At 40.7% G+C, this 17864-nt stretch overlaps 2 protein-coding genes across 7 annotated transcripts in view; both read left to right on the top strand.

Annotated features, from left to right (window-relative positions):
• The window catches only part of DENND2B (DENN domain containing 2B), a 158711-nt gene extending 148454 nt beyond the window's left edge, over positions 1 to 10257 (top strand). For all 6 annotated transcript variants that reach the window (XM_081918166.1, XM_081918165.1, XM_081918168.1 and 3 more), the window contains 6 exons: positions 2574 to 2751; positions 4997 to 5038; positions 5537 to 5648; positions 7558 to 7797; positions 8182 to 8268; positions 9457 to 10257. In XM_081918166.1, coding sequence (XP_081774292.1) covers positions 2574 to 2751; positions 4997 to 5038; positions 5537 to 5648; positions 7558 to 7797; positions 8182 to 8268; positions 9457 to 9491 — 694 coding nt within the window. In that variant the 3' untranslated portion in view covers positions 9492 to 10257. The remainder of the gene's footprint in view (positions 1 to 2573; positions 2752 to 4996; positions 5039 to 5536; positions 5649 to 7557; positions 7798 to 8181; positions 8269 to 9456) is intronic.
• A 2243-nt stretch (positions 10258 to 12500) lies between these two features.
• RPL27A (ribosomal protein L27a) lies at positions 12501 to 17708 on the top strand. Its single transcript, XM_081918836.1, has 5 exons — positions 12501 to 12588; positions 14069 to 14132; positions 14421 to 14496; positions 15960 to 16134; positions 17515 to 17708. The coding sequence occupies exons 1-5, from the start codon at positions 12586 to 12588 to the stop codon at positions 17641 to 17643; spliced, it is 447 nt and encodes a 148-aa protein (XP_081774962.1). The 5' UTR covers positions 12501 to 12585; the 3' UTR covers positions 17644 to 17708.
• The last annotated feature ends 156 nt before the right edge of the window (positions 17709 to 17864 follow it).

Raw genomic sequence — 17864 nt, forward strand, 5'->3', positions numbered from 1 at the left:
GGAAGAAAAAATCCCCACCCTCACCTCTGCACAAAGCATCACAAGTTAAAGTGGTGGTTCTTGAAATAAAAGTCCTTTCCTTTTTTTGTTATCCTAAAGCAGATTGGACAAAAAAAGCTATTTGATTGTAGCCTTCCAAAGAAGACTACTGGGAAGGCACTCTGGGTAAAAGCATGTTGTTAGCAGGGGATTTCCAAAGAATGTGATAGCAAAGCATAGCAGCGAGGGCTTTTTTGAGTGCACAGAGGTTTCTGAAGTGCCTTTCATTGGAAAGTGCTCTGAAGATGGAGCATATCCTGCAGATGGAAGAACTTGAGAACAAATGAAACTGCCCTCAAAGTCAAGGGCAGCAGTAACTGTGGCTTTCCAGTTCTCAGACTGAGCTGTGCTGGTCAAGGACAAGGTGTTCTTCCATTGCTTACAGATGGTGTGAAAAATGTAAGCAGGGATATACAGCATATGGGTTTGTATGAGGAGGAGGCTAGTTGAATGGGGAAATAATGAAAATTGCTGCACAATTTGAAATAGAAAGCATCAGCCGTTAAGCTAATAAGAGCCTTGATTACCCACTGTTTATCCTTGGTAGGATTCCTTTGTCATCTGCATGGCAGGCAGAAATTCAACAGGCATAATTTCCCTGATGATTGCATCTTCAAACTGGGAAAAGGTTTGTCAGGCTAGCTGTTGAAGGTGGCAGGTGACCCTGCTGGAAGCAGGGCAATAGGAACCCTCCTCTCAATGTTCTTAGTGGCAATTGTCCTTGACAAACCACTAGCTGAATGGATTGATGATGATGATGATTTTATAATAAATTTCCCCAGCCACTCTGGGCAGCTTCCAACAGAATATTAAAATACAATAACCTATTAAACATTAAAAGCTTCCCTGAACAGGGCTGCCTTCAGATGTCTTCTAAAGTCTGGTGGTAGTTTTTCTCTTTGACATCTGGTGGGAGGGCGTTCCACAGGGCGGGCGCCACTACCGAGAAGACCCTCTGCCTGGTTCCCTGTAACTTGGCTTCTCGCAGTGAGGGAACCACCAGAAGGCCCTTAGCACTGGACCTCAGTGATATGTTATGTGAGAGCATGTGGGGATAGCAAACACTTCTTTGCACTTTTGGTTTAAGATCGACAGGCAATTCATGTATTAAGATGTATGGGCTGCTCCACTTCTGGAAGCACATACATCTCATTCTGGGGAGATGTGCAATTTCTCCATTACATGTTATACTGGAAGTGAGGTTCATGCTTCCTTTCCCCCTCATTTATGGGTAACATGTCCAATGCTTTCTTCACTCCCAAACAACAACAAAATCCTATCAAGACTAGACAAAAAATCCTATCACGGCTATCAGCTTAGTGACTGATTTAACCTAGTCGGGATACTAATCAGTGTTAACTTTGAAAGCTTCAGACTATTTCCGTAGGATACCGTAATTTAATCCAGTAGGTAAACAGTAGGTAAACAATCATCCTGTCATTTACTAGAGCTGCCAACTTTGGCAGATTAGTTTCAGCTCATAACAGGGAAGCTGGCGTACCATGTGGTAGCTAGAATCTTGTTCTCAGATACTGATTTTGAATGGGTTCACTCCTTTACCATATTAACCCAAAGCTGTGCTCAATACAGTAATTGTTCCATTGCTTTCCCCTGAAAAATGTTGAAGTGTATATGTAATTAATTGATTTACTTTTCAAAAACAAAATTTGTCCACTCTCTTATTGTTTGGCCAGCATTTTCTCTAGCTGAATCTGGATACACTATAAAGGATCCTGAACTAGTGAAAGTGATTCTTAGAATATAGTATGCTCTTAAAGTGTTTCAATGATATATTTTGAACTGTGCCTCCCTTTTTCTTTTACTCTTTTGCTGTATTACTAATTAGGTTTATTAAATTTATACATTGTTTCCTGGTTAAAAGAGAAGAAGTCCTGAAATAATTTGCAAGAAAAGTTTAAAAATACAATAATAAAATCATATAAGCCTATTAGAAACAGATTAGCAGGACAGTTTATCATATCACTGGGGCTATCCAATTGTCTAGGGAAACAATATAATTGTTGCCAGGGGTTAAACTCTGGCAAGGTTTACACCAGGTGGGCTTCCATAAACTGGTGACTGGTGATGACTTTTGACTAAGCAGGAAAGGTTGGATTTGGATAATGTGCAATGTCATCCTGAAGACCATTTTGTGGTGCGTGAATGTAGGGTGTTCTCTTTTCTTTGAGTGTGCTTCCAGACAACTGGTTTATTGAGTGTTCATCCAGACTTGTTTGCAGGGAGTTTCAGTGACACCAGCTATTTAATGAGCACTCATTCTGATTTGTTTGTGGGGAGGTTAGATGACATTGCACAAAAGTAAATGTTATCCCATATTTTCCAGTGCATTTTCTTGTCCCTTTCCTTATAGTAGAAAGTCACATCTTTTGGGGAAGTGTGCAACCTGAATTTGCTGGTATGTGATTTAACCCCGTGATTTAACTGGAAGTGTCCCGACTTTTATTAAGAAGCAAGCAGAAAGTTTTGTTTGTTTGTTAAAGTACATGCTAATGTCCATTCTGTTTTGTCCTCAGCACCTTGTCCAGCTGCTCTCATGCGGTGGTGGCTTTGCTGTACCCCTTCTCCTGGCAACACACATTCATTCCAGTCCTGCCTTCTTCCATGATTGACATTGTCTGCTGCCCTACTCCGTTTCTGGTTGGATTGCTTTCCAACTCACTGCCTAAACTGAAGGAGCTACCAGTAGAAGAGGTAGGAATGGAGTCTATAGTTCATTGTAAGTGAAATTCCCAGGAAAGAACTCTGCAATAGATTTAACAAACCTTTGTGCTTCAATCCTTACTTGCAACTGATGGGAGACAATGCCATTACCTCTCTGAAAGGTTTCCTCCTCATTGATGTGCAAGCTGTACTGCAGGGGTGGGGAACTATTTTCAGCCCATGGACCATATTCCCTTCTGGACAACCTTCTGAGGGCCACATGCCAGGGATATGTAGGGCCAAAGGCAAAAGTGTGCCAAGCAGTGAATCTCACTTTTTCTAGTAGGCTAGTTTCCACATACACCACTCTATCCAGGTAAGCAAAAGACAAGATGAGAGTTCAAGGCTACATTCTAGGCAGGCAAAAACACTCATTGGGGTGCAAAGCAGGGCTGGTAGGGAGGATTGGCCTGGGAACAGGGTGGTGCTACAGAGGCCAGATAGAGAGGCATAGAGGACACATTTGGCTATTGAGCTTGAGGTTCCCCAATGCTGCTAGAGTGAGCATAACACTGAAATGCCAATTTTGGGATAGGTGATCTGAATTGCAACTCATTGATTTTGATAAGCTTATATTCTTACATCCTTATGAGGTAGATGCACTCATTTTTTAATTGTATTTCTGCCTGTAACACCTGCAAAAATGGACTATGGTAGAGAAACAGACCATTTTAAAAGAAGCAAGTTTGTCCAGGACAGATGTAGAATCTTAGTTCTATTTGGGCATTCTGCTCATATGCAAACCCTACAATGCAAGCAGTTAAGCATTCTAGGCTGTGCCATTGTGTCACTATTCCCGTCGTCTTCCAACTTATGAAGGATGGTCCTGTAGAGCAAGGGACCTCCTCTACTCATGGAAGCTCTTTGCACAATTCAGAATCCTCCACTTCACATAGTTGTACTCCCTGAGTTGGAAAGCGATGGGTGTAGCCCTCTCATTTCTGCTCACCTTGCTCCCATGTGAGTTTTACATATGAGGAGCACGCCTGAATCAAACTCTTATGACATATCTGGGTATTTTCTACCAAATGCATGGGAGTGGAGAAGCAACTATCAATACATAGGCTCTTACCAATTACCATATCATGATTATTAAAATTGAGTGGTAAATTTACACAGACCATTCTAGGAAGGTATATTGGCAGCTTGTTGCTTAGGGAGCAATGTGGTCGAAGTGCTGTTGCCCACAACTATTCTGTTCTGAGCTGAATTCTGAGTTTATTCATTCTCCTTTACGTACTTTCATCCATCATGAAATTAGATCAATGTGAGAACTAATTTCCTGTGGTGCAAACATGGCAAACATGAGAGCAGAGGATGAGGAAGATACTACATTGGTAATTGGCATCAGTCCAGAAAATATTAAGGACAACTGCATACCTGACGGTGTCATTGTTCTATTTCCTTGGGTCGTGAAAGCAGGGGAAGAGGTGTTTTGATAGGGCTGATTCTGAGCCACTATTTGTGACATGTGCAAAGCAGGTGTCTTTGTTTCTTCTTCTTTGTCTTCTCCTCCTCCTCCTCTCAAATTTCTTATTATATTGCTGTTTATATATACAAGGGTAGCTTCATTCAGTATCAGAGAGTCATAAGAATTGCTTATGAGTGTCTGGATCTGTTACTATTCTGGTAATGTCTGAGTAAACGGAATGACATGGTTTCTTCCCATATAATAGGAACATAGGAAGGCCCATGTCATAGGAACTGAGGAAGCTGCCTAATACTGAGTCAGACCATTGGTCCATATAGCTCAAGAGTTGGCCCATCCACCTGTCAAAGTTGGCTCACAAGGCTGATTGATCCTAATAAGGATCTGGCATTTGGAGCCAAAAATGTTCCCCACCCCTGGTTTATATGAATACCTTCTCAGATACTAGTGGAACTGTGTCTTCTTGAATAAAGGAAGGATCAAACAATCCCCATCAGCCCCAGCCAGTGTGCCAAATCATCAGGGATCATGAGAGTTTTAGTCCATAGCATATGGAGGGCACAATGCTGATGTAAGACGCTCAGCTTAATTCTCATAGGAGTGGATGTTCAGTACACTACACACACCACAAGCTTGGGTTCCTGCTTTATACATTATTGGTGCATACCAAACACTCTGAAGCCACTGGATGGCACTAGAAGTTCAATTTGGTGGTCAAACTTGTATTTAGATCTCCCCTTTCTTGTAAAGACAATAACATGTCTCCAGGCACCACGATAAAACTTTTCTCTGTTGATTACCTTTTAGGCTTTGATGGTGAACCTTGGATCTGATCGTTTCATCAGACAGGTACTGTGTGTTTTTTATGTATGTCTTGAAATATGCAAAACAACTTCATAGCCTATTAGAAAAACATAAATAGAGTTAACAGGCTGAGTTGTGAGGTTGTCCCATCAGTTAGGAATGAGAAAACATGGTGGGTGTGTCAACCTCACAATAAACAATAAACCTTCACCCAAAGGTCCCAGGGCAGAGATATACACAATCTAAGCCAAAATGAATCAATAACATTCAAACAGCATAAAACAAAATAAAAACTTCAATTACAAATAGAACAACCAACAACATAAATTCAGATGTTCAATACACCTCATCTCTCCTCAAAAACCTGGGCAAGGTGCTGCAACATCACTGCCAAATCTGGCTTTGGCCTGCTTTCTCTTCTCACAGTGTAAGAGTTGAATGCTTTATTTACAACATGGTGTAAAATATCAGATATGTTTCTCAGTTCTAAATCCTGAAAAAGTTTGATTGGAAATAAGCCTGCTCATTGTTTCCCTCCTTCAGATGGATGATGAAGACACACTTTTGCCTAGGAAATTGCAAGCAGCTCTGGAGCAGGCTCTAGAGAGGAAGAGTGATTTAATAAACCAAGATTCAGACAGCGAATCAGATGAGGGTAAGAGAGGCTGGGAACAAGTCCTGTTTACAGTCGAATCTTTGTGGGATGGGGAATAATATGTTCTTGGAAGCTAAAGAGGGAAACAAGAATGTTGTATGTAAACTGATCAGCGAACTACAAAAATATATATTTTTCAACATTTAAAGGGTACTTCACAACACACCATTACATTCTCACGCTGAATGTAACTGACCTGTTTGGTTACACAGGGAATGCAGTGCTCGGGAGATGGGGGAAGTCCATTGGATTCATGGAAGTATGTATTTGAAAGTGGAAATTTGTTTATTAAAAACCTAATAAAATATTTATAAAAAAAAAATGAATGTAACTGACCTGTAGAAAGGACTCTATGAATTGAAAACAGAGACGTTTTATGTACCACTGTTAACTATGAAAATCCTTTAAGAAAAACAACTTCAAAAAATGTGCTTCACAACAGTAAACCATTCAGTATTTAACGACGGCACACATTTTTTTCCACAACACTGTCACGCATTGCTAACCGTTTGATTGACTATAGCTAGCTATTCTGGAGAGTGACTTCCATGACTGTTTTTCCTTTCTTTTTTTTTGTTTTTGGTTCACTTATTGTGTTTGTAAGAATTTAATTACAAGCTTGTATGCTGTGCTATTCCCAATGGAAGTGAAACAGGAGCCACAGTTGGTTCAGAGCAGCTTGCTGTGTTGATCTGAGTCATTGTGACTTCCCTTGGAAAACAACTGATGCATCTGTGTTGAAGTGTTTGGTAGCCCTTAAAGAGACTTTAGAACTATTTTAATATTTCTTAGGTTCTGAATGGCTGAGTTCCACATGCTTGGCTTTGCAGAGCTTGATACTCATTTTGATTTGTTACATGAATGTCCGTGGGGTTGTGCTACATGCATCCTTGCAAAAGTGCCCTGTCATTTAGCCTTTTTTTAAAGGATACAAATGGCTTTTTAATCAATTTAATAATACTAGTTATCCTATGACTAGGGAAAGGGAAGAAAAGGTCTCTTACTTGTTTATTTACAAATTAAAGGGAGGAATTTAAATCAACTTAAAGTGTCCACGTTACAAGACAAGAGACATTCCACAGTCAATTGGCTGACCTAGCCACATGACATGGGCAGATATTGATCTGAGCCTTTGGGGGGGGGGGTCAGTTTATAGAAACTTGGCAGGAGCCTTCTTGGTGTGCTTTGTACTTACTGGAGTCTGAGAGTGGCAACAATTCTGCCTTTGCTGCTGGCTGCTCCTTTCATACTAATGTTTGACCATTCCTTCACAGTTTCTTTCTTAGTTAAACAAAATAGTTTCTCCATGAGATTCAAAGGCATCCTCATTAAAGGGAAAAGGATCTTGCAAAGGCTGTTTGGAAACAAACATTTTGCTTGGCTCCTGGTATAATTGTGGTATATACTCTAAACCCATTGGTATTCTGATAAATGAGGAAAATGCCCAGAATATAATGTTTGAAGAACAAAGTGAAGGTCTTCAAAAAAACCTGCTCCAGAAGACCCAACCAAGGATGAGTGAAACCCATTTGTTGGTATTCGTACAGCCTGTGGTTATGAGAATTGAGGAAACTAGCATGCTGTCTTTACGTCAAATGAATTTTAAATGTATATCAAATTGGGGGGTGGGAGTGATGCTTCTAGCTGCTGGACAGGCTCTTGGTGATGTCCTGTTTAATACAACATTTTTTCCCTTGCACTTGTTGGCTAATCTGTTGTACACCACTTAGACATTTTAAACAATAGTCTGATAATGAACATCCTATTCTAATATCCTAATAATGTTTAGGTGCTATTTCAGTGACAGGGAGCTGCAGGGACACACACAATGGTATTCAGGAGTTGGGGGAGGAGACATCTAGTTCATACTGTGTGGGTTCTACTATATACTGTGTCCTCTTTCTTGCAGAGTGTAATACTCTGAATGGATTAGTATCAGAAGTGTTCATCCGTTTCTTTGTGGAGACGATCGGACACTATTCCCTTTTCCTCACTCAAAATGAAAAGGCCGAGCGAGTCTTCCAGAGAGAGGCTTTCCGCAAATCTGTGGCTTCAAAGAGCATCCGCCGTTTCTTAGAGGTCTTTATGGAATCTCAGATGTTTGCTGGGTTTATCCAAGATAGAGAACTCCGAAAATGCAGGGCAAAAGGTAAGGCCTGTTCTCTCAACTGTGAGATGGCCTTTTCATTTATTAATGTATTGTAGTACTCATAACTTGCAACTTACAAGCATTTAACTTGTGTGCATTCAGCTTACGCACTTGGCATTTATTTTTAAAGGGAGCGGGTGTCTAGGAAAAAAGGCTTTGGCAATCCCACCCACCATCTCCTAACAGGAGAAAGGCTGATGAATGCTGGGATGAATGAAGACATGGAACTTTTGAAAATAAGGCTATTGAAATACCCTTCAGAAAACAAATGGGGTGTGTGTGTGAGAGAGGGTCTCTGGCTGCCACAAAAGTAAGAGTACTAGGTCTTGATCCTCCTTTCTCTTGGAAAAAGACCAATATTTCTCTTTCATCCATTTCCCACAGGTCTCTTTGAACAGAGGGTTGAACAGTATTTGGAAGAGCTTCCAGACACTGAACAAAGTGGAGTAAATAAGTTTCTGCGAGGCCTTGGTAAGGAACTTAAAACAGAAGCTTTGAAATATTGAAGCATGTGCATCATGTTTAAAAAATGCTAAGAAAAGGCCCTATTATAAAGCACATTTTGTTCCTGGAGGCTTCTTCATTGTAGCATCTGGTAGATATTCAAGAGAAGGCAACATTTATTAACAAGTAATGGAAGAGCTTAGCTTCTGCAGAAAGTGCTGACCTATTTAACAGTCCTGGTAACATGCTTTGCTTCATGATCCAATGTGTACAACAACTGAAAATTCTTTAGAAGGGCCTCAGTTGATCAAATGAAATTATAAGGGGGGAAATTATGAGGGAAATTCATGTAGATGAAAAGCAGAAAAGGGTCAAGCACCTGCCCCCCAAACCCACACTTAAAATTGCAGTCTCTTTATTTTTTGGGGGGAAAAATGGGACTTTGTTTCATTCATTCATTGCATATAACGTAAAGTTCATATAATGTAACGCTCATGCTTTTCAAAAGAATCAAGGGAGGGCAAAGATATAACAATATACTTTAACAATATGTCCTTAAATGGGATGTGGAGAGGAGGCTTTAAAAAACAGAAACAGTAAGCTGGTCAACCCAGTACAATTGTACAGTAGTGATAGGGAAGACATCATTCCTCTTTGTACACAGAAATTGTTACCTGTGCACACACACTCCATGTATGTGTCAGATAGTTCTCCTCTGCTAATTAATTTTATTATAATGTTTGAGCATGAAAATAAATTTTAAGATATACAGTGGTACCTCGGGTTAAGAACTTAATTCGTTCTGGAGGTCCGTTCTTAACCTGAAACTGTTCTTAACCTGAGGTACCACTTTAGCTAATGGGGCCTCCCGCTGCTGCCGCAACACTGGAGCACAATTTCTGTTCTCATCCTGAAGCAAAGTACTTAACCCGGGGTACTATTTCTGGGGTAGTGGAGTTTGTAACCTGAAGCGTCTATAACCCAACGTACCACTGTAAAACGAGAGTGTTTCATCATTGTGTTTCATCTCATGTACATAAACCAGGATTGTGGTAGTAGTGAATGCTATGCTGCTTTTCTGAGACACCACCAAGATATAGATAGATTGCATTGTATGCTGTGACCTCTTTACCAAAAAGAAGTTGTGCTGTTTTGAATTCTTGATGGTTTAAAATGTCTATTAATAACTATGATATCTCATTTGTGTTATTTCAGGAAATAAAATGAGGTTCCTTCACAAGAAGAATTAATTCATTTCTACTGAAATATGGATCCAAAGACTATTTATGATGCCGGCACAGATCACCACCTACATCTTTTTTTCCAATTCTGATGCTGGAGGGGACAAAATTAGCTGGTCACAAGTTTAAGTGACTGCAAATGATGTTTCACTGTGCATCAGCAATAATAATAATAATAATAATAATGTATTTGGATAGATATTTGTAAATGATGTGCTGTAAGCGTCCTTAACAAACAAAAATTGTCACGAGCACGGACAACTGTGGTAATATTTGTATATTCCTGAAAATAACAGGTGCTTCTTTCTTTAGTGCAAACTGAGTTATGCTTGGTGCAAACTGAATAGCTAATTATGTGCAGCCGACTGTCTCAGCGGAACCACTGACTTCATCAGATGTTTGTGAGAGCTACATGGTGTACTGTGGAAGTGAATGAACTCCAGTGTGGGAATTTGGGGGTGGGGGTATATGAAAGAGGTCTGATTTTTTATATGACAGAGTTTATATTTTTCTCTAGTGTTTCTTCTAATTAATTTTTCAAGAAAAAGAATAACAAGTTATTCTGTAATAAGGTACTTGATTCACAATCACAGATTATCTGCTTTGTTTTAAATGATGGTCAGTAAATTATAATGTGTTCTGCACTATGATTGCTAAACATGGAGAAATCTCTGGCCTTTTGACACACAGGCTGCAAATGGTGAGGTACAGTCCATCTTTTTCTAATGTATGTATGATTTCTAATAAATTGTGTAAATACTTGTGTCAAATGTCATTCATTAGAATTCTTCTGATGTTGGCTGCTGCCTCAATACTAAATGAATAACTAGATTTAGTTTGAAGTTGTATAACTCATGCTGTAAATCCCTTAGAACACAGTGGGATTTCCCCCCCCCAAGTAGATATTCATAGGACTGGGCTTGACAGCCCAAAGTACAAAACCATTGTTTTAAACCTTGTTAGAAGCTAACCTCTGCATCTTGGCAAAGTAACAGTCAAACTAATAGAATTTACTAACTGCAGCCTAAAAATCCTAGGCATTCCACTTGCAGAGTGGGACTTGTGCAACTCCTGAGGGCTGAGTGATTTGTTCCTTTAGGATTATTTCTTTAAAAAGCTAGAATTCCTGGTTAACCGGTGGAATCTATTGGCATTGCTTTTTAAGCAGACATTACCCAATGCATTTATGGAATATATTTAAAGAGGGTTGGGGAACCTGTGGCCCTCCAATGTTATTCAACTCCCATGAGCCCCAGACAGCATGGCCAACAACACCTGAAGCGCCACAGGTTTCCTATCCCTGTATTAAAAGATGTAGCAGCGACTATTAGCTTAGATGGGTTGAGAACTTCATAGACAATTGGTCTACTTAAAAACAAAAACTTCAAAGTAAATGTTTGTTCATCAGGTCATTTTACATTGTTCACAGTGACTTTCTGCATATAAAAAACAGGCCAGACAAAAGAATAAATGGACACAAATCTGACACCAGAAATGGCAATATTAAAAAGGGACTGGAGGGCATTTTAACTTTTTAGGACTGTATGCCTGACCTTAATGCCCCAATAAAGGATCAATGGCACTTTAAAGGGAGACTGCAACATAAAACTGATGAACTACAATTGATCAAGAGGGTCAGTGTTACCAATGAGATTAAAAAAGATAAAAATCATACTATATACTACATACATGTGTTAATTGGCATACTGATGTCATGATTAACCCAGCTGGATTTGTGTGCGTCAAAATGGCCACTATTAATAATGCAATTATCACACTGTGTTTTTCTGCGTTTCCTTTCCTTTGAACCTTGCGGTTTAAGGTTCCATACCGCCATCAGTACTAGTGGATGTTCTGCACAATGCCTGTTCCTTTAGTTATGAAATATCAATGTGGTGCAGTGGTTAAAGGAAGAATCATCCATTGGGTGGGGCGCGCACGCTATGGGCACCTCTTAAGAGACCACATCCCATAACCTTGCATGCACCCCCCCCAACCATCTCCCCAATATGAGTGTTAAAGTCAAGCGCTCACTGAATCCGCCATAGCCTGCTCCACATTAAATCCTACACTTAAACCCTTCTACATGCTGGGCACGTTTAGCCTGGAGAAGAGGAGGTTGAGGGGTGATATGATAGCCATGTTCAAATATATAAAAGGATGTCACATAGAGGAGGGAGAAAGGTTGTTTTATGCTGCTCCAGAGAAGCAGACACGGAGCAATGGATCCAAACTACAAGAAAGAAGATTCCACCTAAACATTAGTAAGAACTTCCTGACAGTAAGAGCTGTTCGACAGTGGAATTTGCTGCCAAGGAGTGTGGTGGAGTCTCCTTCTTTGGAGGTCTTTAAGCAGAGGCTTGACAACCATATGTCAGGAGTGCTCTGATGGTGTTTCCTGCTTGGCAGGGGGTTGGACTCGATGGCCCTTGTGGTTTCTTCCAACTCTATGATTCTATGATACACGTTCTGCCCCCTACGGAACTCCACACCCCACTGATATTCCAGACACACACCAAGCACCATGCTGAAATTCTCACTGGTAACACTTCCAGTACTTATTTTCTCACAGAAACACAGTGATGTAGGACCCACTGGGGTTCTTATTCTTATTATTCATCAAGAAAGCAAACTAAACCCATGCACTGCACACCAGCTTTTAACCTTTCTTCACACTCTTTTAACAGCCTAAATTGTGTCCCGCCCCCCTCCCCCTCCCTTTAAAACCCTCAAGTGTTCTCTTCCAATAACCAAGGTTACTCCTACAACAAGCAACAAGACTCGTCTGTAAGGCAGGAGGGCACGATCATTTCAGAACGACGCAACGAAAGGAAGCGTCTGGCTGCGCGCCCTGGCTAAACTTTTGCATCGGTCACCTCTACTTCCGCCCCTCTTGCCCCGCACATGGAGGAGGCTTTCTCAGAACCGGAAGTGAAGCACGAATGCGTGCTCGTGAGCGGCGGAAACTACGCTTTGAGCTTCGTTGACCCATTCCCTACACCCCGCCGCGCGAGACATCGCGAGAAGAGCGCGCTCCCCCGGTTCTTTTGTGAAAGCTCGCGAGAGAGGCCTCTCTCTTTCCCTTTGACTCTGGCCCAGCAAGATGGTAGGTAGCGATGCGGCGTGCTCGGCCGAGGCGGTTTTGCGGGGCTTCTCCGACGCCTCTCTGCGCAGCGTGTGAGGAGGGCGGCTTCTGGCTTGAGGCTGGGCCGGGGCCTTCCTCCTTCTCCCTCCTTCTGCTTCGTCCTGCAGTCGGAGGGAGGCGGAAAAGGGGAGCCCTTCCTCCTCTGCCCAGAGCCTCGTGGAATTCCCTGGAGCGGGACGTGGCAGCCGCATCCCTAGGACTGCGCCCCGTTTTTGTTCGTCCCCCCTTTAATTTCTGCAAACAATTCCGAAATGGGCCACGTACATCTCTGCCCGGCGGGGGGAGGGATGTGGGAACCCTGTGTGCAAGGGACGGCTCTCGGACACCCCTTTTGCAAGAGGAAGGTTCCTCACTGCAGAGCACATGGCCTGTAGAAGCTCTTCTCCAGAGTACATAGTACTTCTTTGGGGAGGGGAGCAGGGCCTTTTATTATTATTAATTATATTACCCCGCCCATCTGGTTGGGTTTCCCCAGCCACTCTGAGCGGCTCCCAACAGAATATTAATAGTAATAATAAAAAAGTGATATATGCTTCCCGGCTAGAAAGACCACACAGCAGAAGCGTTTTCCTCCTTATTTTATTTGAAGTATTTATACACTGCCCCCTCACTGAAACACCAGGGCAGTGTACAGTATATAAAATTAAAGCAGCATGGTAGTGTATTTGTTTCATTTACTCAATCTTGTTGCGCAGGCTCAGGAAGGCTAAGAGTGTATTAGTGTAGGGGTGGGCTGACTTCAGTCGGTTTGTTGTTGTTGTTTTTGCTAGATCCAGTTTATATTAAATTTGCAATGCAAGTGAGGCTATTCAGGGCATTTTAATTTAAAGCATAACTGGGCAGTGTTAAATCTTAAGAGCGTAAGAAGTGCCTTGCTGGATCCGATGAGGATCTACCATTCATGGAAATAATCCCAGCAGCCAAGAGGTACCAGGTTATATGCCCGCAACTGGTCAGAGGTCTACCTATGGAGTATGATCTACCTTCTGTCCACTCCTATAAGCATAAACATAAAGAACCATATCAATGCCACAAAATGTAACATGCATTTAAAAAGCCACATATATTTATATATTTAACACTTCTCTTTTTAAGCCTGTTCTTCAGCCTAAAAGCCGCCTATAGTAGCTTACAAAAATCAGTAATGAAACAGCCCTGAAATGAATGAAACAGCTTACAAGTGAAAAATATGATACAAAGGGGATTAGGAGAGAATTTGGAAGAAAGCAAATGTGTTAGTTCTTAGTTACAGGGTCTTTATAACTAAACAGTTCATGAAAGGAGCCAAAAAATTGTGATGAAACCATTAGTGAGGAAAGGGGGTTGTGCTTAAATTGTTTCATCTGAAGTAGTGTGGTCTGCTAGGGGTTGATAGCCCTTTTACGTCAAGCTTTGTTGTGTATGTTTTTCTCATATATATATATATATCTAATCTTTTAAGCCTTCCAGACTGAGGAAGACCAGGAAACTGAGGGGTCATGTTAGCCATGGCCACGGCCGTATTGGTAAGTGTAGAGGATTATTTACTTTGTTGGTTTGTGCTCATTCATCGTTTCTTCTGCTTTATTACTAGACTAAGTCATGTAGAGGATAACATTAGTAGTACTTGTAAGCTTCATTTTTAATACTTAGTTATTTTAAGGTTTGGCTATTTATTTCACAACCTTGACTGAAATAAAACCAGAGTGCAGGGGAAAATGATGATGATTACGGTGAGGTTGGGAAAGGCATGTAAATACTTGTTAATTGAAGTTGAATTCAAGGTTTTAATCTGTTCTTCATTTCTATTATAGGCAAACACAGGAAGCATCCTGGAGGCCGTGGTAATGCTGGGGGTTTGCACCACCACAGAATTAATTTTGACAAATAGTAAGCATTTTTTCTCATTTTTTGTTCCTTCTCAAGCATTTGATTATATAATGCAAAGAACAAATCCATAATAGGTACCAAAATAACCTTTACCACTCTGTAGATGTTAATTTTGTTAAATATAGGCTGAAGTGGAATCATAACCTACTCTTGCTTAGGGCCATGAGGCAGTCCATTACACTGTTTCTGGTGGACTTTTGTCCCAGTAAACAAGCGGAGGATTTCAGGTTTAATTTTGAATTAGGTATCCAGAGCCACTTATCTATACCAGAAGTGGCCTCTTTGGCGGAGTGAAGTTGCTACACTGCTGCAGTTTACCTGGATAGGGTGACAGTGAGGTTGGGACTGTGTGCATTCAGGAGCACCAGAATGTGTCCACAGCCCAGACTGCAACCATGCCAATGTCAGAAGGGCAGCTCAAACCCATCACATGGACTGCTACTGATCTACAGCAATCGAGACTAGAGTCACATCTAGATATTGTCAGTTATCATGGTGTGCTATAGTACTCGAAGAGCAATAACTGACCTTTATTCACTGACTGCCCTATTCATAGTTCAGTCAGTCACCAGGTTAGTAACAAAAAACTCGTATCCCAAACTGGGAAGTGTGGGGCCACCAGGAGGATCGGTATCATCATTCTGCATGTCTTTGTAATGCTGAGTCAATGCTTTGATTTTCCAAAAGTGTTTGGTGAATTGCTGGGGTTGCTGCAAGGAAACAAATAGAACTGTGCGTCTTTGACTGCTTTCATATAAAAAGCAAGAGCTTGGAGGACCTCCCATTGTAGCCACAGTTAAGGCAAATATTTATTGTTGGATCAACTACAGCTTTCCCTTTCCTTTAGAACAACATATTTTTTGAAGTTGCTGTAGTTTGTCTTCTGTCACAGAATATTTGGGCATAAAAGTTACCTGTAGTGCAGAACTCCCTCCTGGCAAATTATAAATTTAGGGTGGTTTGTGTACAGCAGTGTGTGTAATGTCGTGTTTTATGGTACTTTGGGCACCAGGCAGTGAAATACTGGGACAACTGTAAGGACACAGAAATAGACAGGGTTTTTCCCCATCTGATTAGTTTGATTTTTGCTCTAGTTGATTACCTGGAACTAAATAAGTTATTACTTCGGACAATAAATACTCCTTACAACTCTGTATTTTCTTGTTCTTCACCTCTGTGGACCACATTAACTCAGTCTGAAAGTTGCTAGGAGACAATGTCATTGAGGTGTGTGTGAGGGAAATAAGCTGGGTACTAGTAGACTAGATATACCTTGCAATGGTTTTAAGCATAAAAAAACCTGATGAACCTGGCTAGAGAAATTTAAATGAAGACAATTTCTCATTCAGTAGGCTATGCAATTAATGTTACATACTTTGTATGTCCTCTAGCTAGGTAATGATGCACATGCATTTCAAAATGAGTTACGCATTGACTGTATTCTGCCTGTGATTTCTTGCCAGTCATCCTGGTTATTTTGGAAAAGTTGGTATGAGACATTACCACTTGAAGAAAAACCAGCACTTCTGTCCTACAGTGAACCTGGATAAACTCTGGACACTTGTTAGTGAGCAAACAAGACTCAACTATGCCAAAAATCAGGCGGGATTAGCTCCAGTTATTGATGTTGTACGCTCGGTAAGTTTATTTTGATAATATAAAATTTGTGTGAAGCTAGTTCATTTGTGTAGTATGGTAAGTCCTAAAATTGTTTCAGAGATAAAAGCTGAACTTGTAACACCCCTTACTTGAAAGTAAGGCCCATTGAATTCAGTTGGACTAACATTTGCGTAGACACAGTTAGGAGTGCAGCCTAATAAGGATCACAGGGTAGTTTACGGTATAAAAGCACAAAATACACAACACAATAAAATACCACCCACTAGCTTAAAAGGCTATAGTTTAATTAACCAAAGGGGAATGTTTCTGTCTGGCATCTATGTAATGGCACTTATGTAATGAAGGTGCTAGGTGAGCCACCCTGGAGTGAGGTCTCTTAGGCCAAGACAAAACTATTCCAACAAAAATGTTTCAAAACAATGTACAAGTTTTCAAGTTCTCCAGAACTGTTCTTCGGGATAGATACTAAATAAAGTTAGGGAGAATTTGACTGGTGGTAAAGCTGACCAAGTCTTCATCTGGTGAGTGTCTAGAGTGCAGATGTTCAAATGAGACTTTGTTAGGTGCTATGCAGGTTTTAGGGTGCAGGAAACACAGTTGCCAATTGCCTATCTCTGAAAATACAAAACCAGCTGTTCCCTAGGTCTGTCTCCCAGATGTAGACATAGATGGCATTTGCTACCATTCTTTCTCTGCCTCAAAGTTGGCGGCTTCTTTACCATCAAGCCTGATGAAGAGTTGCGGAGAACTGAAAAACTTATGTGCTATTTTGTAACATTTTCATTGGCCTAATAAAGCTATTGTCATAATTAGGATTTCAGTATAGTTATACTGTATATTAAACACTTGATTTTGCTCTTAATATGTATGGCAACCCAGTGTTTGTGTTGAGACTGCATTGTGCACACTGCATTCTTGACATTGGCTTTGTTCCTAAGTGTGCTTTGATCCACTGTAGAATACTGATCACAGGGGGAAGAAAAATATACTAAAGAGTTCCTGGTGGGAACAAACGTAGGATCCAAGTACGTATACAAACCTTTCATGGTATGTGCTCAGGCCGAGAGAACAAAATGACATTTCAACATAGCATATTAGTTTTCTGACAACCCTTTCTAGAATATCAAATTGTTCTGTCTGCCAAAGTATTTTTAAACCAAGAAGACAAAGTGAGAAAATACTGAATATGCATGGTGATTTATATTTTGTAATTGGTAAATGTTTGGCAAAACTTTTTCTAAAGGTCATTTGTTACGATGTCATTGTTACATACAGTACGTTGAAATATTTTGCTTTTGATTTGTATGGAAATTGGTTCAGCTGGTAGTGACTGCAAGAGGCTTTGTGTACCTTATATTTGGACTTAAGAGTTTTTGCTAAATCTCCTTATCTTTCCAGGGTTACTACAAAGTCCTGGGCAAGGGAAAACTGCCCAAACAGCCTGTAATCGTGAAAGCAAAATTCTTCAGCAGAAAGGCAGAAGAGAAAATCAAAGAAGTTGGTGGTGCCTGTGTGTTAGTGGCATAAAGGATTTTTCTATGTATCCAGGCTTCAATAAACACAATTTCAGCTGTGTATTCATAAGCTTAAAATTTGAAAAGTATCTCATTGCCAATTCTAATACTCCTAACTTGATTTTTTTGGGGGGAAGGTCCACCAAGAGAGTAGTTTTTTGTTCAAAATGTTTTCTTGCAGCTATTTCAATGTACGAGCACAAAAGTGGCACAGGAGTCAGAATTTCCGTTTCA

The sequence above is a fragment of the Podarcis melisellensis genome (assembly GCF_964234715.1).
Source record: "Podarcis melisellensis genome assembly, chromosome: 1".
NCBI classification, from domain to species: Eukaryota; Metazoa; Chordata; class Lepidosauria; order Squamata; family Lacertidae; genus Podarcis; species Podarcis melisellensis.